General features: G+C 27.9%; 1 protein-coding gene across 1 annotated transcript in view; it reads left to right on the top strand.

The window, feature by feature from the left end:
- LOC122535577 (cyclic nucleotide-gated cation channel alpha-3-like) overlaps window positions 1-27,611 on the top strand; it is a gene marked incomplete at its 5' end in the record, with an annotated part of 194,577 nt that overhangs the window by 155,089 nt on the left and 11,877 nt on the right. The window contains 4 exons of the mRNA XM_043667241.1: window positions 1,404-1,544; window positions 5,075-5,227; window positions 11,110-11,259; window positions 21,285-21,452. Of these exons, the coding sequence (XP_043523176.1) occupies window positions 1,404-1,544; window positions 5,075-5,227; window positions 11,110-11,259; window positions 21,285-21,452 (612 nt within the window). The remainder of the gene's footprint in view (window positions 1-1,403; window positions 1,545-5,074; window positions 5,228-11,109; window positions 11,260-21,284; window positions 21,453-27,611) is intronic.

The following is a 27,611-nucleotide window of genomic DNA, read 5'->3' as shown; positions in this document are numbered from 1 at the left end:
CCAAAATCCAGAATCCCTGTATATAAAATAAAATAATATACAAAATATACAAGTATATCAAATAAGTTATAAAAATAAAAGTAGATAAGATAAAAGTAGTAAGTTATAGCAACGTTTAATATTCTTATTATTTGAATTATTTAATTATTTAAATTATTTAATTTAAATTTTATTATTATTATTCTATTTGAATTATTTAAATAATATCCTTATACAACATTAATATTCTCGATGATTATAAACTGTATTCTATAATATATTAATAATAATATGTGATGTATAATAATAATATATAATATAACAAATATATAATAACATAATAATATAATGTGATATAATATAATTGTATTTAAGTAATATATTAAGTAATGGTTATACTACGAATAATTCGCATTTATGAATTAAAATCTGACACCCTGTATATCTGCGTGCCCGTAAATACGCGCGTGTATTAAACATGTCGGAGGGAATAATTTTAAATAAAAATTGCCGATGACGACACTTACAGATTATCATTATTTTATACATCTATCCTACAGATTTATCCGGAAGATTTTTCCCACTTTAGACACTGCTAATTAATTCAAACGTCAAACGTCAGTTTCACTGAGATATCCGTACGTGAAATTTTTAGTCAATTCCAATATTCTCTTAGAATTGAAACGCATCTGCTGCTTTAATCGAGCACGATGTATAAATATACTTTTGATCGATACTTTCGTTGTGGAAGAGAAATAGTTGAACAAAGAGATTTTCAGAGTAGCGCGCGGCTTGGAAACTGAATGAAACGATCGGACGTGAAAGTAACGGATATCACGACTTTTCAGAAAACTTTCTGCACGATTTGGTTAAAAAATTTAACTCGCAGCAAGGAACGAAATAATGTTTCGTAAATTTTGAATTATTTAAATAATCGAGTAAGATACGATTAATTATTTAAAGCATCAATTCTTTTTGTTATATAGTTATATATTACATTATATTATATTGCAATAAAATAAATAATACAAATTTTATATATGTTTTATTGTATTACAGTATAAATTAGCATATATAGTTATATTGATTAGTACATATAAATTATGAAATGATTGGGAATTTTATATGACGTAGTAAGAATATTAAAAAGTAAATCAGTGTTTTATAAATGTTTTTACATCTTTTCTCTCAAACGAATTAAACTGCCTTAATTTTTATCAATTTTATAAATGTTTATCAATAATAATAAAAAAAAATAATTTTTATCAATAATGATAAAAAATAATAATTAATTAATGATCTGAAGATTTTATCGTACAAATTAATTGAATAACATTACTTATTAATAATGAAATAATTGATAGTAACGTTATAAATGGAAGATTGGCTTATAATAATCGTGATAATTTTTCTTCTGATTACAGCGAAACTAGATGGGGTGAAAACGTACATGAGAATGAGAAGAGTGCCAAAGCATTTACAGGTGAAGGTGATCAAATGGTTCGACTATCTTTGGTTAACGCAAAAATGCTCAGACGAGGAGAAAGCTGTCAGTTGTCTTCCCGGTAAGCTTCTCCAATATTTCTGTTTAAAAGATCTCTAATCAAAATTTTTCTAACAAACGAATAATCAAGAACTGTATTGTATTATGTTGCCATTTTATTATATACCATATTTTTAGTATATATTTTATTTTATTATATATATTATATATTTATTTATTTTTATTGTATTATGTGGTATATATATTATATATTTAGTTTTTTATTTATGTTGCCATTTTATTATATATCATACTTTTATTATATACTTTATTTTATTATATATTATATATGTTATATTATATGTTATATTTTATATTATTTTATTATATACTTTATACTTTTATACCAATAACATAAAATATTATTGGTATAAAAATATAAAATATTTATTATATACTTTATATTTTGTATCAATAAAATATATTTTTATGTATTATTTATTACTTGACCTTTGCTTGACGAATACTGGGTCCATTTAGATCAGTCTGCACAAAGTCAATCTCCAAAATTCGATAAGATAAGTAATGACATTTGTTCTAAACATTCTGTTATAATTTTCGTAAAATATATAAAATATATGCGTATTTGGTGTATGAATTACAATAAATGAAAGCTAATAAATATTAGATGTACGTATGTTTATATTCCATAAATGAATGAATTTGTCTTTCTTCGTAATTATTATTACGTAGTAATGAAAAATAAAAGTCCATTGATAGAGAAATGGAAATATTTCATCGAAAAGTTGAAATGACAGAAAATTATTTCTTATGAATTCGAATTGATACAGGACCCATCTTGCGAAAGTTAGTAAATATTATATTTTATATTTATATGTTTCATACATAAATATAAAATATATAAATATTTAATATAAATGTAATAAAATTTTATACTTATACTTTATATTTTAATATGTTGATACAATAAATTTAATAAATAAATAATGCCCCAGTAACAAATCAAAGAACAAGACATGAAAAAAAGAGATTCAAAAAAGGAAAGAAAATGTATATTATTCGCTAAAAAAAACATCATACGCGAATAAACAAATATAAAAGGGAAACATGAAATATAAAATGTACGAAGATGGTTTCGATTTGCATTCCAATTAATTGCAGTAATTTGTCCATAAAATGCACAAACAGGAAATATGAAATATACGGAAATATGGTTTCAATTTATTTCAATAATTACGATAACATCAAATACGCTGGAACATACATCATAAACGAATACACATAAAAGTGGAAAAAGGAAAACAAACCGGTTGTATAAAATGACTTAATTTATTAATTCTAATGATGTTAAATACTGGACGATTTCATATTGCAGGCAAGCAAAAAGAACAAGAAAAAAGAACGAGCTGATTTCAATTTATTTGCAACGTAAAACATTTATTAACACTCGACCAGCCCATTGACAAACGTTGCCCCGAAGTGCATCTATTTGCTCGTGTAATTTTTTCCAGAGCATTTAGCATCGCGCGCGATGTTTTTCCTCCTCGGTAATTCCTTCGCCCACCTCCTTCCTTATACCATCCCATCGTACATGTGAATCGCGTATCAAGCTTTATTCCACTGGATTTACCTTATTCGCAGCAATCTTATTTCGCCGAGCATTAATCTGACGCGCGTAGAGATCTTCCGTCGTACTAGTTTTTATTTAGCCGGAATGACGGACGTTGCAAAACACACGGGATAATTCGTGAAAATCTGCCGCTAAATCTGCGTCTCGCGAGCGTTTCTCAAGCGTTAAAATACACAGGAAGTAATAATTTGTTTGCTCGCGTTTGCATTTTAACAGCGGAAATGAAATAACGAACCGATTCGCGATGCTTGCGCTGCGGAGAGTTTTACAAACTCAAAACGTGGCAGCTCGTGCCTTTTATCGTTGATGTTACAGTTTTCTTACAGTTTTCATTTTTCGGTTATACGAATTTTTACACTTTTGTGTAAATTGATGTTCGAGGTGTAGTCAGATTGTTGCACGTAAAATGTCCGATCATAATAATTGTATGAAATCAGAGAATCGGCCAACTGGCGGCCCTTGCCGTCAGCGCTAGCCCCTCCACTGCATCTCTTCACTATAGTGGAGGGGATAGCGCTAGCGAGCAGAAGAGTGGGGGCAAGAGCCGCCAGTTAGCCGACTCTGGTGTAAAATCATCGATAACTAAAAATGGTAACTAAAAATATTGTTCAATAATACTCATTAGTGATTAATTTACTAATTTGTTTACTATTATTTACATTATTATATATTAATATAATATATTACTAATTTACTAATTTATTTACTAATTAAACCTAACTAAACGTAAAACAATAATTGATATTTGTTTATTGCGAAATATAATAAAATTCCGCAGTCTATTGATAAATTATCGAACTTGATTTTACCGAAAACGAAGGCCTCGCATGGAACAATTTTATTTCACGTGTTCTCGCCTTGTTTTTTTCACCAATTATCCCAATTACGGATCACCCTGTATACAAATATTATTCGTTTCACGTCAAGAATACTGCTATAAGTATAATGAAATTAAACAACAATTAAATAATAATTCGAAGAGAATAGCACGAATGTCACAATAATCGTTACGGAGGGAATTAAAGTTCGTTGGACAGTGTTATTAATGACTACCATAAGAGAAAGTCGACAACCACTATGACTCCCAACAACGTGGACAACAGATTCAAATTGATGATTTTGTTTACTGTGTGACGTTAAAATGTTTACACAGTCGTGTAACGACCTGGACGAAACGACCTGGAAAATCCAGAGTAGAAAAATTGTCTTTTCTTCGCGCGGCAATGTTCAACCACATTCTCTGCGTCAGTGGATCGTTGCATAAACTTCAGCCAGAAGAATGAGAATATCCATCTTTTTAGCATTTTCTTCTTTTGTTATATTATCTTCGTGTACATATACATATATGGCGAAGTGGATGGCTGAAAAACATTGTACCACGAATGACAAAACGAAGGGAGCAACGTTAATGAGCTAACGAAGTGCGATCTGATGTATTCGTGAACGTGGTCAAAGAAATGAAACGTAGATGGAGAACTGGGTTTTGCTTGTGTGGCGAGTATTGCAACGCGTTTTTACAACCTGTGGTACAGTTGGTACGGCATGATATAATTAGAATATAATATAGCCGTGTGATATCCAATTTAACGAAATGAAATTCACACGAGTAATCAAAGTGTGAAAAAATATTCCATCTTTTCAAAAAAAAAAACGAGATAAATCTTCCGACTTTGTTTAACAGATAGACAAAACAGGACAGATAAAAATATAAAATTTAATTTGACTTTCGGAGATCTTCCTCCCATTTCAAAAATATCTCTCATTAATCATTAAACTTTTCTCAAAAAAAAAAAAGAAAATTCAAGATCTTGTGACCAAATGAATAAATATCTTCCAAACCAGCTTACTCAAGAGACAAACTATCGTTTATATACACGACGTGTTATTCGTTTGAACCTAACCCTAAACGAAAGCTATTTTAAAGATTAAAACACATCGATTGGGACGTTGGGACGTTGCAGACAAACTGAAGGCCGAAATCGCGATAAACGTGCATCTGGACACGCTGCGGAGGGTGGAGATCTTCCAGAACACCGAGGCTGGCTTCCTTTGCGAGCTCGTGCTGAGACTGCGACCGGTTCTCTTCTCACCTGGCGACTACATTTGTCGCAAAGGTACGTGAAACTTCTTATTTCCCTCGATTTCTTGCTTCTCACCTCCCTCCTTCGTCCCTTTTTTTTCGCCCTCTTTTCCTTCCTTTCTTCCTCTTACACGACGCGACACGTTTCCTTCCTTCTCCACCCTTCTCCTTCCAGCCCAGCTCTGGACATGACGCTTTTGGAACGAACAGCTGGAACCGCGCCAAGAGATGCACCCCCCTAGCTGGCAAGGGTTTCGAAAGCGATTGCCTACCCTTTCCACTTTGGCCTCGTTGCCAATGGCATACCCAGAAGGCGCAGTTATGAGCGAAATACTTTATTTCCGAAAGATAGGCAACCATGGCGCGGATCGAGGAAAATTATTATTCGTGCCCGAACATGGGGTTTCCGAAGTCGCACACGTTTCGCCAAATTCTTCGACCATTCGAGAATTATCGTCTAACGTTGATGATCTCGACTGTTTTTTTTCGTACTTTACTTTGAATTGATATAGTAACAATTAGTAATTTATATGATAATAATTATTAATTTATAATTTATATAGTAACAATTAGTGATTTATAATTTATAATTTATAATTTATAATTTATAATTTATAATTTATAATTTATATAGTAACAATTATTAATTTATAATTTATATAGTAACAATTAGTAATTTATAATTTATATAGTAATAATTAGTATTTTATAATTTATGTAGTAACAATTAGTAATTTATAATTTATATAGTAACAATTAGTAATTTATAATTTATAACTTATATAGTAACAATTAGTAATTTATAATTTATAACTTATATAGTAACAATTAGTAATTTATAATTTATAACTTATATAGTAACAATTAGTAATTTATAATTTATAACTTATATAGTAACAATTAGTAATTTATAATTTATAACTTATATAGTAACAATTAGTAATTTATAATTTATAACTTATATAGTAACAATTAGTAATTTATAATTTATATAGTAACAATTAGTAATTTATAATTTATATAGTAATAATTAGTATTTTATAATTTATATAGTAATCATTAGTATTTTATAATTTATGTAGTAACAATTAGTAATTTATAATTTATATAGTAACAATTAGTAATTTATAATTTATAACTTATATAGTAACAATTACTAATTTATAATTTATATAGTAATAATTATTAATTTATAATTTATATAGTAACAATTAGTAATTTATAATTTATATAGTAATAATTAGTATTTTATATTATAGGTAGTAACAATTACTAATTTATAATTTATATAGTAATAATTATAAATTTATAATTTATATAGTAATAATCATTAATTTATAATTTATATAGTAATAATTAGTATTTTATATTTTAGGTAGTAACAATTACTAATTTACAATTTATATAGTAATAATTATTAATTTATAATTTATGTAGTAACAGTTAGTAATTTACAATTTATATAGTAATAATTAGTAATTTATAATTTATATAGTAATAATTAGTGTTTTATAATTTATATAGTAATCATTAGTAATTTATAATTCATGTAGTAACAATTAGTAATTTATAATTTATATAGTAACAATTAGTAATTTATAATTTATATAGTAACAATTAGTAGATTTAATTGAAACAAATGCGACAGGTTATTAGGTATTTTGCTGATTATGTTATTCTAATTATTAGAAGACGTCGATGGTTGCACGACTCACTATAGGATAACGTTCTAACAACGTTAGACGTAATTTCACGTTGTCTGCGTTACAAACTGATACAGCAGAGCCTCGTTGAAATGGGAATTATAATACGTAGGTATGTTTAGACGAGATCTATTATATTTTTACAGAGTGGGGATTTGCGTCGAAAAGGGGTATCTTTTTATAGTAAAGTGTGTGTTTTTATAGTGAGTGAAAGTTTTTTTTTTCATAACAATCACTAGTGTCTTGGTGTTTTGAGCAGTATTTCCTTCAAACTGTAGCAGAAAAGTGATCAGTTTGTGAAATTGGTCCATGAATGAAAAGTTAACAAAAAATGTTATAAGATGAACCATGAAGAACTTGAAGCGAGTGAAAGTCCTTTTCTGCCAGTCTTTATGGGACGGAATAAAAGATTTGTAGTGATATAGTGGTACTGCTCGTTAGAACAGCGAGGCTTCAACAATTATGGAATTTGGTATCAAAGATTTTTAAATTAAGCACTGAAGATTTTCAAAAGTTGTTCTATGTTTAGAATAACTTTTGATAGAGCTTGTGTAGGAGTTGGTACAGTGCACAGACACTGCTGTCCCTGAAGGTTTGATCAACAACAACTTTAACCAACAAGTTTCAACCCCAGGAACGATGTCTGTGCAGTTATCTTCACCAGAAGTTATTTCAACAATTTCATAATATAACGGGCTATTTTTTATTCTACGGACAACAGGACGACTATTTCAACAATTTTCTAATTGATTATATAATGAATTTCTGTTGGTCAATAATCTTTAAGCGTGCGTTTAAAAAACTTAAAGAAGTTTCAATACATCTTGTAGGAAAATTAATAATGGAGCAAATAATAATTAATATTGGAGCAAAGAAAAGAAGATTCATTAGAAAAAAGATGTGTAATAACTAAATATAAACGATATAAATATTTAGTTTATAATTTAATAAACGAATATATTTAGTAAATATATAAACAACTAAAAATTTTATAAACCAAAAATCTAAAGATCCTAAGCTTGACTACTGAAATTTCCAATTATCAATGATCCTTAAGCTTAAATTCTTTCCCAAACCAACTCCTAAGCATCCAGAAACTCTTGAAAAAAGAAAAGAATGAAAGGATTAACTATAGCTATTATATAAATAATTAAAATCAAAAATTCCAACATTTTATAAACCAAAAATCTAAAGATCCTAAGCTTGACGACTGAAATTTCCAGTTATCAATGATCCTTAAGCTTAAATTCTTTTCCAAGCCAACTCCTAAGCATCCAAAAACTCTTGAAAAAAGAAAAAGAATGAAAGGATTAACTATAGCTATTATATAAACAATTGAAATAAAAAATTCCAAACTTGATCATCGACTGAAATCTCCAATTGCCAATGTTTAAAAATCTTAAAAAAAAAAAAAAAAAAAAAGAAAAAATGAAAGAGGAAAGAGCCAGCGAGGAGAGCTGCAAGTGAATAAAATCGTCGCTTTAATTAAAGGCGACCGAGCGTGGAATAGTTTTTCGTTGGATTTCGTCAACGATCGGTCAGTATTTCTCCGATATAGTATTTGGGCGAACGAACGTGAGCAGCCAGGCAAATGATTTTCCCTCCCTCCCCGTGGGCGGAACGAAAAAGGGAAAGAGAAAAGGCAGGAAGTGGACAGAGACAGAAGTATCATCGTCTTCTTTCCGGTCTCTTCATCTCCTGTGTGGAAACGACTGTCGCATGACTGTTGGAACGCGACGGCGGCCGTTTCCTACCGTCTTACTGGATGCTTCTGTTTGATGGCCGGCCATACTTTCAGTGCATCACTGCCGCACAGTTGGCGTCCGCCAAGTTCAGTCTGACTTACGACTGCCTGTTACTACTTCGCCCCGGCAACGTTGTCTTTACCGCGGCTTCCTCTAAACAAATTGCTTTCACAACGATTCGCACGATTCTTAAGCAGGAGTTTTTACGAGTATGTGTATGTGTATATTGCTTTTATAACTAATATATATATATATATATATATATATATATATATATATATATTAGTTATAAATTTATAATATTATAATAAACTATTGCTCAATCTCTAATGAATTAAGAAAAGTATAGAAAATTTAAATTGGAAGTTATGAACGTCAGAAAATAGATAATAAGTACAATATAATGTTGTATTATATACAATATAATGTTGTATATTTATGTTATAAATTTTATATTATACATTATAATTTTATATTAATATTATATATATTATACTAGTTAGTTTATATTATATATTATATATTATAGTTTTATATTAATATATTTATATATTATAGTTATATATTAGTTTATATTATATATAATATTAATATAAAACTATAAAATATAATATATAAAATTAAACTAACATACTAACTAATATAATATATATTACAATTTTATATTAATATTATATATATTATACTAGTTAGTTTATATATTATAGTTTTATATTAATATAATATATATAATATTAATATAAAATTATAATATATAATATATAAAATTAAACTGACATACTAACTAATATAATATAAAATATAAAATTTATAACATAAATATACATTATATTGTATATAATAAAACATTATATTTCTGACGTTCATGACTTCCAATTTAAATTTTCTATACTTTTCTTAATTCATTAGAGATCGGGCGATAGTTTATCATAATATTATAAATACTTCTAGTTTCTTTAAACTTCATAAAATTATGAAAGATACAAGAAAGAACATCAAGTCAATCCTATCGTGGCACCTATTAAAAAATAGATTTTGAAAATGTTAATTGAAATATCGTTGCAAAAAGTAAATAAATAAGCTAAGAATAAGTGTCTTAAATATACATTTAAATACACTTCGTTCATTTGATATAGGTATATGCATCACAAATTTAAATCAAAATCAAGAGCATAAATTCTCCACGTTAATCCCCTCGCTTCTTTTAAATGATTCAACGATGTAACGTTTTGCAGCAAGCACTTAGTCAAGCGTAGGTTGAACATGCATAGAAAATCAAGTTTTGACGTCGCTTGATGTGGGTTTAATCCCTGCAACGGATAGAGTAGAAACAAGGATAGAAATAGGATGACGTGGCAGAGGATTGAAACAGAGGAAAATGTCTAATTGTTTGTGCTAACCGTCGACGCAAGTAGGATGTCTTACTTTGTACTAGATTGCTAATGGAACGTTAATAATTGAGATTATGGTAGATATTTGTTACATTTCTCTAGAGACTCTAGACGGATTAAAATTTTTAATTTTGGGTTTTATTTCGTGACTTTGTGTGTCTTTCACAACAACTTGTCCTTAATTGTGCTTTATTGATCCTTTAATTGTTCAGTCCTATTTAGAGCTGTGGATAGAATGGGATAATAATATCTTTTCGCGAAAAAAAACACAAAGTATATTTACCCAAAAATATAATAACTCAGTAAACACGAAATATTATTTTAGATGATGAATCAGTTTTCTTTTCTCACTCTTTTATTACTGTCATGCTCTTATCACTTTACCTCTCTGTTCTGACTCTCTGACTCTTCGATAACAACTGACTCTCTAGAACAGTCTTCCAAACATCATTCACACTAGATGGGACTATCACATTTATACCATAAACCTTATAACTACAGACAAAAGACTCTCACTCATCCAACGACACTCACACCCATACATATAAAACCAACACTCACAAGAGCTACTGTCTCACAATCAATAATAAAATGATTGATTTATTTCTTTCAAGTTTAAAGAGCATAACGTGAATGTGTAAGATGAATATGTTCTCTTCATCTGTTATATTTATCTCATTAAAATTTTATATTTCTGGTAATTTTAAGCATCTCAAGGATTAAAAATTGTATGTACCATAATTCCACAGGTGAAAATTCTTGATGAATATAATTTTATGAAATTCACGCAAACTCATATTTTTTGTGAAAATGATAAATGAGAAAATAAAAATGTTGCAACATGTGTTTTATATTATTTTCACATATTGTACAGATTTTTGTAGCTTTAAAAACTTAAATATAATCTAATTATGACTATTTCCTCGTTCTTCGTGGGTTAATTGTTTGCTTGATAATTTGAATCAACAAATCACGTTTCGTGCAAAATCAGAAAATACTAAACAATGGCTTACGAGTCAAAATTGACAACTCCACGAAATTTATGGAAAATAGTACGTTTATACGAATCTGTTTCAGGTGAGGTAGGCAAGGAGATGTACATAGTGAACAGAGGCAGACTGCAAGTGGTGGCCGATAACGGGAAGACAGTGCTCGCCACCCTTAAGGCCGGTTCATACTTCGGGGAGATCAGCATTCTCAATATGAGGACTGCAGGTAAAGAGTGCGGTAAATATTCCAAGCGGACCAGGGGCCCCGTGAGCTGTCCCCCCTCGTGTATTTCACGATCTCGTTTTCACGATTCACGATTCTTACTACTCTGTGTGTGAGGGCGACACCGTCGAGCCGGTATGAGCCGAACTAAAACCGAACTTTCTACTAAAAATCTCTCCCCTATTTTTTCATTCTTTGTACTTCTTTCTGTCACCGACGTCCCTCGTTGTCGATCTCCTCCTGCTATTTTACCATCGACGATCGCGCAACGAACATTGCGTTGAAACATATTTAACATTTGGCCGATATTTGTCGATTTTCTTATGCGAAAACTGCCATGGAACGTTTTCTCGTAAAAATCATAAATTATAAATAGAATAAATATTAAAATTATAAATAAAATGAATATTTTTAAATCAATGTTAAAATTGTAAATAAAATAAATATTAAAATTATAAATAAAATAAATATTTTAAAATAAATATTGAAATTGTAAATAAAATAAATATTAAAATTATAAATAAAATAAATATTAAAATTGTAAATAAAATAAATATTAAAATTATAAATAAAATAAATATTTTTCGGATATACCACGCATTTCGAGTTCACAAGAGTTAATAAATGTATTTGCGATGAGAAGTGCACATCATACAGAACATGTCTCTGGGATGACAGTTAATGCAATGGATTACTAATTAATTACTAACACGAAAATATCTTAATCTTCAAATATAGTATGTAAATGTCTGTAGTAATGCAAATAAGATTACTATAATTTTGGATATTTAATTTTACACTACTTTGGACAGAGATCAGTAAAAATTCAAAAGTTAAGCAACGTAGAACTCAAATTATTACGATTTTTAATGTCCAATAGAGGTGTTGAATTTTTCGAATAATCGTGCCTATGTTTCTCATGTGAAAATGATAGTACACTAACAAACCACAAATGATAACTCGTTGGTTTTCTAATCTTTTCGAACGATCGAATTATAAATCTTTCCCAAAATTACTAATTTCGTAGGATTATTATAAATTCCTTCTAAAGTTACTATTAATATATACTATTGTTTATAAAAATAATCATTTTCGTTATTATAAAAGGAAGTTAGTCATCCAAAAATAGTAGAAGTTGCGAATTCTTCCCATAAGCAATCACTATAAATAAAAAGTTCCAACATTTTTCGAGGCACATAAATATGATTTTCCGTTTTATACTATTATTTTATAATAGGTCGAAATATTACAAAATTATTTATTAAAATATTACAAATGTTACAAATTATTATCCAAGGTGAAACATACAATTTTTTTGAGTTTGTTTTAATTATTTAAAGTTAATTTCTGTTGGTAAAACAATGATTAAAATTTTCGAAAACTGCACACCAGATTTTGCAAATCAATAAGAATTTTTTAATAAGTGGAGTTTCCAAATTAATGAATAACTTTGTTAATAACATACAATATAATAAATATTGTAGCTATAATTATAATAATATTAATAATATATTCTAATTATATTAATAAATTATAATAATATTTTGATGTAAAAAGAAAATTAATAGTCACATATACTTCAAAAAGATTGGGATTATTTATTAATTATCTGCGAAAAAAAATTCGTAAATTTCCTATTTTTGGATCGTTTAGGGTTTCGTCGTTTTACAAAAAAAAATATATATATATATATATATGTAAAATATGAGATAGGTATATTTAGGATAATTTGCTTTTCTTTACTGCCCGATAATCGAACGTTCAAATAAGAGATGTTCGGATAAAAGGCATTCGGGAAATCTAGAGGTCTTACTATAATGGCTTCATACACATTTTTAAGGCTCTATATATCCCACGTAACTGGGGCAAACTATATTTTTAAAATAGCTAGAGCTATTTATTCGATCAGCTAAAAATATTAGGTCGTTGCACGTGAAATGACCGAACTATTAATAAAATGTTCAACATTCGATTAACAGCGGCAATCGAATTGTGATTTAATAAATTAAATGTATATTTACTATCGTAAAACAAAATCACAATCGTTGTGATTGCAATTCTCTAATTGATCATTGTTAATGACGAAAAAGGAAGTTATAATCATTGTTCTAGTAAAACAAAATTATAGTTATTATAATTTCAATTTTTCATTCATTGATAATTGATCGTTAAAATTCTTTTGTTGACAGTTGTTGTTAATATAAAATTCGTAGATGTGGATTTTTAATAATTCGAAGCTTTTCAATTTATCCTTGAGTATATCTCTCAATCTAAGTTGTTCACATCAGTGATATACGTTAAAATTGCTACATGAAATTCATATGTTTTATTCATCAGACAAAATTTAATATAACACGTACAAAATTAAAATTTTATTAAAAAATACATCTCATTGTGATATGCTTTTTACAGTATGTAAAAGCATATGTGTATGTTTTTTACAGTAAAATAACGAAGCATCAAGCTTGACATTTAATTAGCATGATTCAGTAACACTTTCAGTCATTAAACTCTGAATAATTTTTATATATATTTGAAATCTATTTTATCTATTCCTTTCTGTGCAATTGTATTTTTCTTTTTTATATAAAATCATTTAATTGCTTTTATTGCATTGATTACCATGAAAAAAATATCGAGTTACGAATTCATTAAAAACACATTCATGGAAAGAATGAAACAATATATGAGTTACATGTGAGCTGCAATAAAAAAACAAATTAAAAAAAGAAAAGAAAACGATAGAATTATATTTATACGAGAATCGGTGTGTGAAAATTTACAAAAATATTTTTAAAATCTGCTTCGAATAACATTTTCATCCATCTTGAATTGTTTTGATATAACTGAGAATTAACTCTTACAAAATGAAAAAATTCATTTATTAATTTTCTGCAAATTAATTAAATTTCCACAATTGGACGTATTTCACATTCTTAATATCTACCTGCTAATATTTTCGTCCGTAATTTTTAAGAATACAATTTTTAGTTAAACAAATCTCACAATGTACTTCTATTAATTTTTATTATTTTTTGTTAGTTTCTCTAATAATTTTTCTATTAATTGTATTCTTATTATTTATTAAATTATTAAATACTATTGTATACTTTTAAAATCATTTATATATCCTCGGACTCCTGTCGCAGTTAAAAATTTATTTGCAAGCAATTTTCGGTAAATTTCAGTGACCTTAGCATGATGTAGAATTTAAAACTGCCTTCTACAAAGCATATATTTGCGAATAGAACAAACAGATTTTTTTCTCCATGCAACAGTATCGATGCTATTGTATATTCGAATGAATTCGAATAACCGACACTCACTTTGTTATTCCGATTCGAATAGCACCCTTGTTTTCCCATCTGGATACTTTCCATTCCCTGTTGTTACACAGATTTACCAAACCTCGTGGAAATTACGAAAAATTCTCTCGCGCTGACCGATGGATTATAAATACAGTGTTTCTCATTACTAAGAGAGAAAAAGGAAACATAATTTGGTATTCTCGTGGTAAAAGTGGTATTTAATTGGGAATGGAAAGCGGTGCAAATTTTAATTAGAATTACAAGAATTGTAAGAGTTAGAATAGAATTTTAATTGTTTTATTTTTTAATTTTTTTATATTTTAAAACGATACGTCATGCGACTGTAAACAGTCGGATGTTTTATTCTAAATATTATAAAAACAGAAAATGGTACAAATTTTAATTTCTGGTGAAATAGAAATATAGAATACGATTTCGACTGTTTTATTTTAAATATTATTATTTTATTTTAAATACTATTATTTTATTTTATTTTAAATACTATTATTTTATTTTATTTTAAATACTATTATTTTATTTTATTTTAAATACTATTATTTTATTTTATTTTAAATACTATTATTTTATTTTATTTTAAATACTATTATTTTATTTTATTTTAAATACTATTATTTTATTTTATTTTAAATACTATTATTTTATTTTATTTTATTTTAAATACTATTATTTTATTTTATTTTATTTTAAATACTATTATTTTATTTTATTTTATTTTAAATACTATTATTTTATTTTATTTTATTTTAAATACTATTATTTTATTTTATTTTATTTTAAATACTATTATTTTATTTTATTTTATTTTAAATACTATTATTTTATTTTAAATACTATTATTTTATTTTATTTTAAATGTTATATTATTTTATTTTATTTTAAATATTATATTATTTTATTTTATTTTAAATGTTATATTATTTTATTTTATTTTAAATATTATATTATTTTATTTTATTTTAAATGTTATATTATTTTATTTTATTTTATTTCTAATAGACACAGATTAGTAAAAAGTAAAGAGTCTCATGTTTTATTATTACTATTCTTTAATATCTTTATGTACGTTATATTTGATAAAGTTAATATCCTCAAACGCATCCCACTCGTTAATTACGCTCGTAGTCAAACACTCATAATCAAATCATAACTTCAAATTCTCAAACCACGAATTATATATTCGCGACAGACAACGATTTTAAAGTGAAAGAAAAAAAAGAAAGGAAAATCAGAAAGGGGATACGCTACGCTGATACGAGACGTGTGTACATAATTTTAACAACATAGTTCTAAGCAACAAGAAGGAATAGTCGTGCAACGGAAGTACAACTCAAATATGTACATACATACATACATACATATCAAGAGCGACAAACAGGGAAATCGAAAAGGGATTTCACTCGAATTGAGAGATGCTCTCCTCTCATAAATATTCACGCAGGTGTCCGAATTAAAAAAAATCCTATTTATTCTCTCCTCCGTATCCCCCATAAAGTATACTACCCACTCTACACGCGCGCACGATTTCGATTGTCAAGAGAGTAATAGCTGCAATTGAATTAGAGAGAGGAAAAAAAAAAAATCGAACGGGACAAAGTCGTTGCGAGATCGTCGATGCGTATTGAACAAGGCCCGTGACACGTATTGCCCTTTAGCCTTTGGCCCCTCTTCTCTGTTTTCATCGATTATTGTCTTCCAGCCGATAAACCAACACAACCTACTGAAACGTAACGGATACACCGTACGAAAATAAACGATATTTTATAACACGTATGTGTAGCTTCTGTACACGGCCTCGATCATGATAAAAATACAAACGTTTCGAAAATACAAAACGATATAGAGAGAGAGAGGGAGGAAGGGAAGGAGAGAGAGAGGAAGGCCAAAAACGGAAGAAAATCAATAATCGTGGGTCGTGTCGGTCGATCGATCCAACCCGGACTAAAATATCACGTTTTTAATCACTCCTCCTGTTTTCTTTCTTTTTTTCTTCTTTTTTTTTCTTTTTTTTTTTTTTGGTCTCGCTTTCGTAGTAGTATTAGAATACTTAGTATATAGAATTTGACCCATTTGGGAACTGGACATGCTCTTTCAGCGTTCTTTGATCATCTTCCTTCTCGTTTCGTTTTGCCGATCGATTTTGCTTCAATGACATGCTGAGATATACATATGTACATACATAAGTTTACTCATACGTGATCTTTTATGTTGTGTTTTTCTCCACTACTACGGAGAGAAATATTTGCAAATTATTTGCGGGAGGAAAGTTTTTTTTATTCATCGTTTAAGCTTCGAATTGCAATCCTTTTATCTTTATGGGAGCATTGTAATAAATTAAGAATGCATTCGTCTTTAAACGTACGTATATATTTATTGAATATATTGTTTCGAATTTCTAATGAATTCCAATCTATTTTTTATTAATTATATTAATATATTAGTAAATATAATTATATTATTGTTAATTATATTAATATATTAATAAATACAATTATATTATTATTAATTATATCTGTACACTATTTTAATACGAGCTAAAACACTCAGCGATTAACGTGGTATAATTTTGAAATCATACACAGTAGAATTTATTAATTAAATTCTTGTATAGATTTGGCAACATTAAGAATTTAAAAGCAGTTTTTGATAACATTCTTCTCTCTATTTTTTATTGACAATATTTTTCTTTTATTAAATTTATCTTTCTCTGAATATGGTTAGTTTTTTTTTCTTTTTTTTTTTTGTTAAAGTAGGAAACTGTTTTTCTATCTGTTGTAATAACAGAGAACGTACATATCAATCGAGTTAAAAACAATCCAAAAATCAAGCTTGCATGAAATTATATTTTTAAATATTAATACTTTAGGCTTCCACGATGGATATCGAAGGACGAATTAATGGTTATTGAATTGGCAAAGTTGAGTGCAATGCTCACATAACGTGAAGCATTGTACCATGAGCTACCAACACAAATTTATCCCAAGAAGTCATTAACTTATGTTTGAAGCTTGAATTAACATCTTTCACCGAGTTTCTTTGAAATATCCATTTGCAATTATGTTTGTAAAATCACAGTGATTCTTGTTTAATCCGACAAATTGTATAACATTTTTTGAAAGTGAAATAGTACTTTTACTGCCATGAACTATATAACATTTAGCTTTATTAACTTGTATCATTTTTATTCGGTTTTTTAACACATTAAAATAATAATAATAATAATCGATAGTTATACTTGACAATGAACCATTTTATTTTCTCTTTTTTTTTATTAAATTTGCAAATTTTTATCGATATCAACGCATATAATAATCATCAACGTAACTGAAGTAACAAACAACGATGAATAAAACAAAAAAAGTATATTTCATTTGTAGAAATAATTCGGAAGTTTCTAAATTAAATACAGCAAATATTTCCTCCGCTTACGTTTTCATTTTTGGTAATACTTTCTTACTGTTATCCATGTCAATGCACCAATTTATATCTTACTATATTTTTCACGGCTCTCCGCTACCATTTTTTCTGAACGTAGTATTTTTTAATAATTATTGCTGCAATGATTCGTGCTCACTACACGGATTTTGACTAATCTGCATTCGAGATTGACATAATTTTACTACACGCCCGCATATTAATTATCGTAGTTAGCTTCCTATATATTGAACTACGTCAAAAGCAAATTTTTTTATATCAACACGTACCGAAAGGATTGTCAAGAGTAATCGTCGATATTATTATAGAAAGCATGAGATAGGTAATATCAGTATTTCGTAAATATTATTATGAATATTAATCGAATTCAAACGATCTACATAAGATTTTGTATCAACGTTGGAAAGAATGATCGAAAGTTACTTTCAATTGCATTTAACTTTAAAACAAATCTTGTATTTCACATTTGTTTTAAAATCACATTGGAAACAATGATTGAGAATAATTTTGAAACATGTTTCAACTGAATAGTAACATTGGAAAAAATAACGAAGAGTAACTTTAAAATACATTTGGTTTTAAAATTAAAATCTTGTACTTTGCATTTGTTTTAAAATTACATTGGAAACAGCAAAGTCAAGAGCAATTTTTATGCACAATGTCCTCTGCGAATATTAATCAAATTAAATGATCTACATGGAAAATAAATTTTATATCAACATTTTTCCCCGGGGAGAATGATTGGATATATTATTGCTAAATATTATTATGAATATTATTCAGATTAATTATTAAATAATCTCGTAGCAATTGTGAATAACAAAATAATATTGTGCAAAAGACCCAAGTGTTTTACATTCAATACATAGAATGCAATCAAAAGTAATGCATAAACGAGAAAAATTAGTTATGCAGTAATAGATATATGTAAGTATTTCATGCTACATTTTATTACCAAACATATTCGTGTTTAACGACAATTAAATTTTCTTTTCCAAACAAAAATTTCTTCCAGTTATTTGTATAATATAATGAAAATAATTTTCACAGTAATTATTATTTTTATATCACAGTATCAACACCACACTATTAACTATGGAAAGTTATTTATTGCAACGATATATATATATATCCTATCGTTGCAATAAATAACTTTCGAATTCTCGTTTTATATTACAACAAACACATGTCGAAAATGAGATTAATCGAGTATTACCTGAATTTTGAAATCAAATCAAAATCTATTGATTTGTAAAACATCATAGTGCATTTCAATCATCGATTAAATATTATTAATGTTTATAATACATTTCAGGCACTAACTGAATGTCACTTGAATTGCCAATTTTTTTTTTTTTCTTTTTTTTTGCAATCTTCGCGTTTCATTTATATAAATAACAGTTGCTGTTCGCGTAGCGAACATTTTTCCCCCCGAAACAAATCAAACTTTCCAATCTGTAATATCGCATACACCGTGTACACAAACAAAAGTATATTTACACTTCGCCAATAGGACATCTGTCAATTAATTTTGAAATGAACGGGCATACATATTCCTCCATATTTACTAACGTACAATACAAATTCCTCGCATGGTTCCCGTTATTTACACACCCGCGTGTAAATTAAAATTTACCCTTTATCTTTGACAAATGAATCACAACAAATGATCCCCGTTTACCATTTCATCAGTTGAAATCGCACCAGTGATATGTAAAAATTATTTCTGAAAAAACAGAAATGATATTGCCGAAGCAGAAGCTTTAGCTTAGAGAAACGACATTGCTATAATTAATGCTAAAAATATTTCTCTTCTCAGAGAACAGCATGTCACAAACATAAACCGAGCTACAAAGATCCTCCGTGTATTTAATTCGTTGCTCTTTCCATCTTATTTTTCTGTGTGTCAATTGTGTCATGGAAATGAAAAGATCTCGTTGACAACACATATAGACATAAAATCTGTCTCATAGTAAATGTTCAAGTATTTTCGTGACTATGTTACAATATATCTATTTACCCGCACATAGCCACATATCAACGAGAAAAAAATTTAATCCTACTTTAAGGGGCTATTCTGGTAATCCGGCTTAAAAAGATCAATTTTTTTCTTTTACATTTGCTCAAAGTATATGCTTTCGAAAATGTCTAAAGAATGTAAAAGGATTTGTTTGAATTCGTAAAATTAGCAGAGTTATATAGATGTTTAAAGGAAACGGTGTACTGCTTGCAACGTAAGTATAAATATTTTTTTACAGAGGATAACAAAAATTTCAAATGTGTTTTTCTCGAAAAAATATTTTATTTTATAATGTTATTATTTATATTATTATTTATATTATTTATATTATTATTTATATTATTATTATTTTATAATATTTTACTTTTTGTACTGTCCGATTAATTGCAAGTATGAAATATTTTTGTACAACAAAAATTTCAAATGTGTTTTTCTCAAATCCATATTTTTTAAACCGACGGGATATCTCACGTTTTAGTTGACCGATTGACTTAAAATTTGGAGGATGTATATTTATCGCGTGAACCACGGATTTCAAAATCTGATGTTTCTTTCTATTTTTTTTTTTTTTTTTAACCATCCAAAAGACGAAAAGCACGAGAAAAATCGATATTTTAACTTCAAAATGCTGCCATTTTTTTAATTTTCGAAATTTCACTGTTTCCGTGGTTCACGCGATAGCCATATTTATACTAATTAAGATTTGGTTTCTTAGTTTCAAATAACCAGGTGAACCGGAATCACGTCAGCCGTTTCCAAAAACATGCTTTACCTAAGACCATATAATTTCCACAACTTTCATTAATTTCGTCAAAAAAAAAAAAAAAAAATTGCAAATACTCCATAAGTACGAATAAAACTGCATACCAAAATCTATCATGGTTTCCTCAAAAAAAAAAAAAAAAAAAAATTTCAAAAAAAGTCGATTTTTTCAAGATTTCGGATTACCCAGAATACCACCACCTTAAGCACGCACATACACACACACACACGCGCGCGCGCACACACACGAATAGAACGCCACGTAGTTTGTCGATTTTCAATAAGATTTTGTCAAGCATGATTTTTACGACTTATAAGGCCAAGGTTATGCTTTAATATGGCATTATTGAAGTTGTGTCGTTAGGCGACGTGTGAGGCGGTTATCACACGATCGACGTACGATGAAAGGAACGATCGGGACGATCGATCGTTCCCGGCCGGATGCGAAAGAAAGCTTGACGCATCCCGATAACCAATAAATAGCTACATTGACGCAGGTAACCGACGAACAGCCAGCGTGCGATCGGTGGGCTACTCGGACCTGTTCGTCCTCAGCAAGAAGGACATGTGGGACGTTCTCAAGGAATATCCTGCGGCCAGGATCAGGCTGGAAGCGATCGCGGTGAAGAGGCTGGAGAAATACAAGAGGGCCCCTCTCGAGAAAGGTAAGAATTCACAGACGTTGTTTGATCATTGCAATTCCACGATCGGCGTCGCGTTCTATTTGGAGGCACGCGAGATCCGGAAAATTTTACAAAAGAGTCGGGACTTTCCTGTGCGCCGTGAGTCTCGAGAGAGATTCGGCAATTTTTTTTTTTTGAAAATCCCGGAGATCCGTTCGATGTGCTTCGAAGCATGTCCTGAGGATTTTCAAAATTGCCGAAATTCCTCGACATACTCAGACTCGTCTTAACTTAAATTGAGGACAATTTCAGGATCTCGCACATCTCTGGTTTCATCAGCTTTCTACAAGCGGAATTATTCTGTTTGTTTGCTTGTTCATTTGTACACAATAGCACACTGGGTGTTTTATTTTTATCCCGCTAAATGGTGTCAGCAAACTCTTGAAAATAAGAAGAAACATGTTGTATAAATATAGTTTAAAAGTTAATATTAAAACTATATATTTATTGAATTATATAACATTAATTATAGACATAGTATTTCCCTTGGCAGAAAATTATCGATCAAACACGAGCACTTAAACGTGTTTAAAAACATAAAAATCTTTCGAATGTAAAGCATATTGTGTATTTGTTTCATCTCTCATACGAAAGATTTCATTGTCTTTGAATCACATTCGAATACTTGCGTTTGACTTGAAAATGTTTTATCAGAGATAGCATTACGACTATATTGTAACTATAGTTTACAATATGATCGTTAATAGTAGCATTTCCAAGGCAGAGTTAAGTGAAAAATTATTATTTATAATTTTGACGTTTTTCTTACATTTAATCTTCTTACGTTTATTTCTTCCTTTTATATTTCGTTTAATTTGTAATTTTTTTATGTTTATTTTCTTCATATGTTTAATCATAGAACATGCTCATACCATTTGGCTGAATATAAATGAAAAACACCCTGTATAGCACATAATATATAAGAATACGTGAAATGTATTCCAAAATTCAAAGTACCATGTCAAGATGAATGAAATGAATATATGCTGTTATATTTAGTTATTCTAAATAATTCAAGATGATATAAACAAACATAACGCTTGACTTTAAAAATTATCAATTACAAGAAGATAAAATTTATTGTTACCAGATTCTGTTTGTTTATGAGCAAACTACAGATATTTATTCATTGGAAACTTAAGGATACAGTAATGTATACACAATATCATGTATTTCAAAATACATGATATATCAGAATGAAATGAACATGTACTGATATCGTTTTGGAAAGATATAAAGAAATATAGAATGTAGAGATTACCTGTCTTTAAAAATCATTGATTACAAGAAGATGAAACTTGTTGTTATCAAATCTACCTAGTTAATCAAGAAAGTTTAAGAGGGATATTATTTGAAATTTAATAAACTAATAGAACTATCTAATAGAATTCAGGAATTACAAAACAATATAAAGTAAAAGATTTAAACACTAGAAAGTCCTTAACTTTTTTTATAATAAATGATAGTTTAATAAAATGAATGCTCATTTCATTTTGATATGGTACAGTGCATAATATATACAAATATAAAATAGGTACTTCTATCTACTACTTTAATTATTTTTACAAAAACGTGAATGTGCAGTCTACTTTTTACCTTGACCTGAAGTTTATTAATTGACAAATGACACTGAAAGATTGTTTGGTTCCGATATAATTAAAAAATAATACAATAAAATGACCAAATAAAATGAAATAATAAAACATATAAATGACAGAATAGTTATAGCTACAATCAATCAAAATTTAAATCGGGAAAAGAAGGATTTTGGTCATTTCACGAATCTTAATTAAAATCTGCTAATTAAAATTAAATCGATTTTAATGTATTGACTGTACTTCTTACATTTGTTTCGAAAGAACACAAAGATAAGTCTAAAATTGACCATCAGTGTTACGCGTTTTTTTTTAAAACAAACATAAGAAACATCGATAATACTAAAATCAGAAATAGTCCAATTTTAATCAACGAGTTAATGATCGTCCAAACCATTTTACTTGCTATTTCAAATATTTGATATTTGTAGACTTCTGTAGACTAAGAGTACACATGTATCGACTTGTCTGCACTATAAGATGGATGGTATTTAAGAATAATAAGGTATTTAAGAATAATTTACAGATTGACGAAGTGTTGTAAAAATACTCTGATATGAAAATTTTAAGCAACAATAACATTCCAATATCGTGAAACTTTTAGCTACAGCAATATCTTTTAATATTACGAATATCATTACATTCATACCATAAATATACATTTATATATTTTGAAATAATCACAACGCTAAATATGAATTATAATTCATGAATTATAATTCAATTTCTAGTATTGTGAAGTAAACAAATTGATCCTCAAAATTAGACAGAAGGGTAATTTTAAAATTGTTTGGGGAAGAATGAAAAATTCCCTCGTGCCTTCACCATCTAATCATCACAGAGTAACAACGAAACGTACTTTATCTTTATTTTCATTAATCCCGCGCTAAATCCTTGAAAATTGTATTCAAGTTGCGATTGCTCATCCACAAAAGTGGACTGGGTAGCAGCATTTCAAATCTGAATATACGCTCTCCATTTCGCGTTTAACATAACAGTAGTACATGTACAACTGACTAATTCAAAGTTTTGAATTTGATACGTATTCTGCGTTAACAACAATCCTAACAGAATCTGTCTGGTCGTTTAGCAGCAATTACGTAGTTTAGAACGGAAGTTGGCATGGAGACATAATTTACTTATTAATTCATCATCGTAGCACAAGGTACTTCTGCAAGGGAAGGCAGAAAATTGAAGCTCCTGCAAGCGGAATGGGGAATGAATATTGCTAGCTGTTAGTTCATTAATTATTAACACTAGAACTACCAAATTGGTCAGAATGACTAATTTATAATCTTTTATAGACATTTTATATATTTTTAAATACTCTAGAGTGATTTTTTATAAAATATATTAACAGAAGTTTGTGTTCTTCATTAATTATAAAGTGGTCAGCATGACCAATGAAATTTTATATATATTTATGACATGTACATTTCAGGATACTCTAGAGTGATTATTAATAAAATATATTAATAGAAGTTTGTGTTATTCATTAATTATATTCATTAATTATAAAGTGGTCAGAATGACCAATGAAATTTTATATATATTTATGACATGTAGATTTCTAGATACTCAAGAGATATTTTTAATGAAGTATATTAATAGAAGTTTGTGTTATTCATTAATTATAAAGTGATCAGAATGACCAGTGAAATTTTATATATTTATGACATGAATATTTCTAGATACTCTAGAGAGATTTTTAATAAAATACATTAATGGAAGTTTGTGTCCTTCATTAATTATAAAGTGGTCAGAATGACCAATGAAATTTTATGTATATTTTTAGATACTCTAAAATATATTAATAGATGTTTGTGTTCTTTCATTCATCTTTGCTTTACTTTCTTTGCTACAAATATCATACTTTAAATGTCGGTAACTCTAGTGTTAATTTCTTTATTGTTTCATCCGTGTAGGTCGAAAAGCACAAACTTTTTGTATATAACTACAACTGACTATACGGTTGTAAAATCGCGTGAAATTCTAATTCGAACAATAATTAATTACCAGCAACACTAGCAATGATTTACATTGAATCATATAACACGTATCAGCAAAAAAGAAGAATTAGTTTATTAATGCCCATCAAATATAATTTGCGTAGTGAAACTTTAATTATATATAATATCTTCAAAATATTGTATATTTCATAAAAAAAAAAATTTATTATCAGAAAAATTAGATTATCATTGCATAAATTATTAATATATATTATATAATAATTTATATAATATAATAGATATATAAATTATTATATTATTTATATATTTCATTTATTATTAATTTAAGATATTATTATTTAACATACTAAACTTATGGCAATCGTATTATTTTATATTGTTATATATTTTGCATACTTCTCGAGCACTCCTATTAGCATATTCTATATGCATAAAAGTATATTTCTTGCCTGTTTAATGTGTATAATTTTAAAAATATTAAAATATCGTTTATTTTAATAATTATACCTTCAGCTTCCATAAAATTTCGCAAATGTATCGACTATATTAAAATATTTGCGTTTTTGCATTTAATATTACATTATATAGAATATTATATTAAAATTCTCTTGTTTAATCATAAATAAAGTTTTACTACCATGATTTTTAATTATCACTATCACATTACTTAATATGTGTTTATAAACGCGATATATGAAAATGCATGTCTTGATTCAATGAACAAATTATTTAAAAAAAAAATATCACCATTCGCGGATAGAATAAATATTTAAGATCACTATGCTTGCCAAAAATTCAGCTTGTCTATAATATACAACCGGTCACTATTATTCTATAACGTGATTGTATCTAACAAAAATAAAATAAATAAAAGTGCAAACGACACACGATTTTGTGCAGAGAACATTGTTATTGAAACTACAGTCGAAAGAAAGTAATTGCAATAGCAGGTATCAAAGGGAAACTTTATATCATACATCATAAAGGAGAAAGATGTGAAAAGTCTTTAACGAAACGTGGAACACTACAATTCTTATATTATTACTGGATTATTGTAATTCTTGAAGACATAACGCGGATGAAAAAAATTTAATTTGAAAAATTTAAATTCACCTCAAAAATTTGAATTTAATTCCTCTCAAACTTGGAGCTTTATTCCCATAGTTCTAAAGTTTAGACCCAAGTTTCAAACATCTAACCATGTGTTTCACGTTACATCCACCTTCTGACAAAATATATACAGTGTAATATTTGCAAATTGATGTTTACCGAAATTTGCTCTAATAAAACAAGAATGTAAGAGAAATTTATCACAATCCTCAAAAACTGCTAAATATTTTAGACCCTTATTCAAGGTTTCCAAATCTAGAAATTGAAAGTCTAATGATTTTTCACGTCAGATGATATATACAAGTATAATTTTATAGAATGAAATATAATAATTTAGTTTTATCATTATTTCATATTTTATAGTTTTGTATAAACACTTGTATTTATATTAATTTAAACTTCAATCGCTTGATTATTATATTATTTCAGTGTTTATTTGAATGGAGAAATACAAGTGTAAAACATTCAAAATTTTTCACAGTATTCATTCTTTATATAAAGAATAAGATTAATCATTCTTGATTTTTTAAATACTTTCCTAAAAGAAGCGTTGACTTTCGGAAATGAATATTTTTAAAAAATAAACATCAAAGACTGTGAATATACCCGTTTAAATTCCAATTGGTGAACAAACAGCGACTTCAATTTCATGTACAAATTTACTTATTAAAATTTTGGCAAATATTGATTCAACTCTCACGCGTAGCTGTCACATGTGTGTAATTGAACTTAGTGAGAACTATTGTGAACTACGTAGCAAAATACTCATTCCATTGTGTCTCTGAAATTAACACAGAATACGAATAGATAAAATAATGGAAGAAGCCACATATTTTAGTTTTATTTATGTATGTTCTTCCATCTCTTTAATTCCTCAAACCAAGTCTGTATTGAGAAAATTATTACTTTTCTTGAAATTACGAATTCTTTCATTTTAAAGTGATAGAATATAAATACTATCACAATTATTGTTATAATCAATATAACACATATTTTTATCGATATATTTTAAAAAATTGAATAGGTAGGCTGTAGGCAGATATGTAATATATAATACCTATTATTAGCATGTGTAGTATTTTTAATCAATATATTTATGAATATAATTAATAATACACAGAAGAATACAATTAATTTGCCAAGAATTTCATTGTGAGTGTTTTTAATTGAATTTTAAATTTCTATATGAATAAGTATTTCCATACATTTCTATACTAACAAAATATGTCTAGCTATAAATATTCAAGGAAATGTTTAAAAGAAATCAAACTACCGTAGCTAAGCATATTTCAGAAATGTGATAATACTGTGCAAAGAAGGAATTATGTTTGATCTTACGTCGAAAGATAAGTATACCTGCGATTCGTAGAAATACTAAAAATGATCAAACGACAATGCTACGACAAAGCAAAATCATTTCATTTTCTAATTTAAACATAAAAACATTGTTACTTGAAATATTTACC

Source organism: Frieseomelitta varia, unplaced genomic scaffold, assembly GCF_011392965.1.
Source record: "Frieseomelitta varia isolate USP_RPSP 00005682 unplaced genomic scaffold, Fvar_1.2 scaffold_739, whole genome shotgun sequence".
NCBI classification, from domain to species: Eukaryota; Metazoa; Arthropoda; class Insecta; order Hymenoptera; family Apidae; genus Frieseomelitta; species Frieseomelitta varia.
This window is presented reverse-complemented; position numbering and strand designations above follow the sequence as displayed.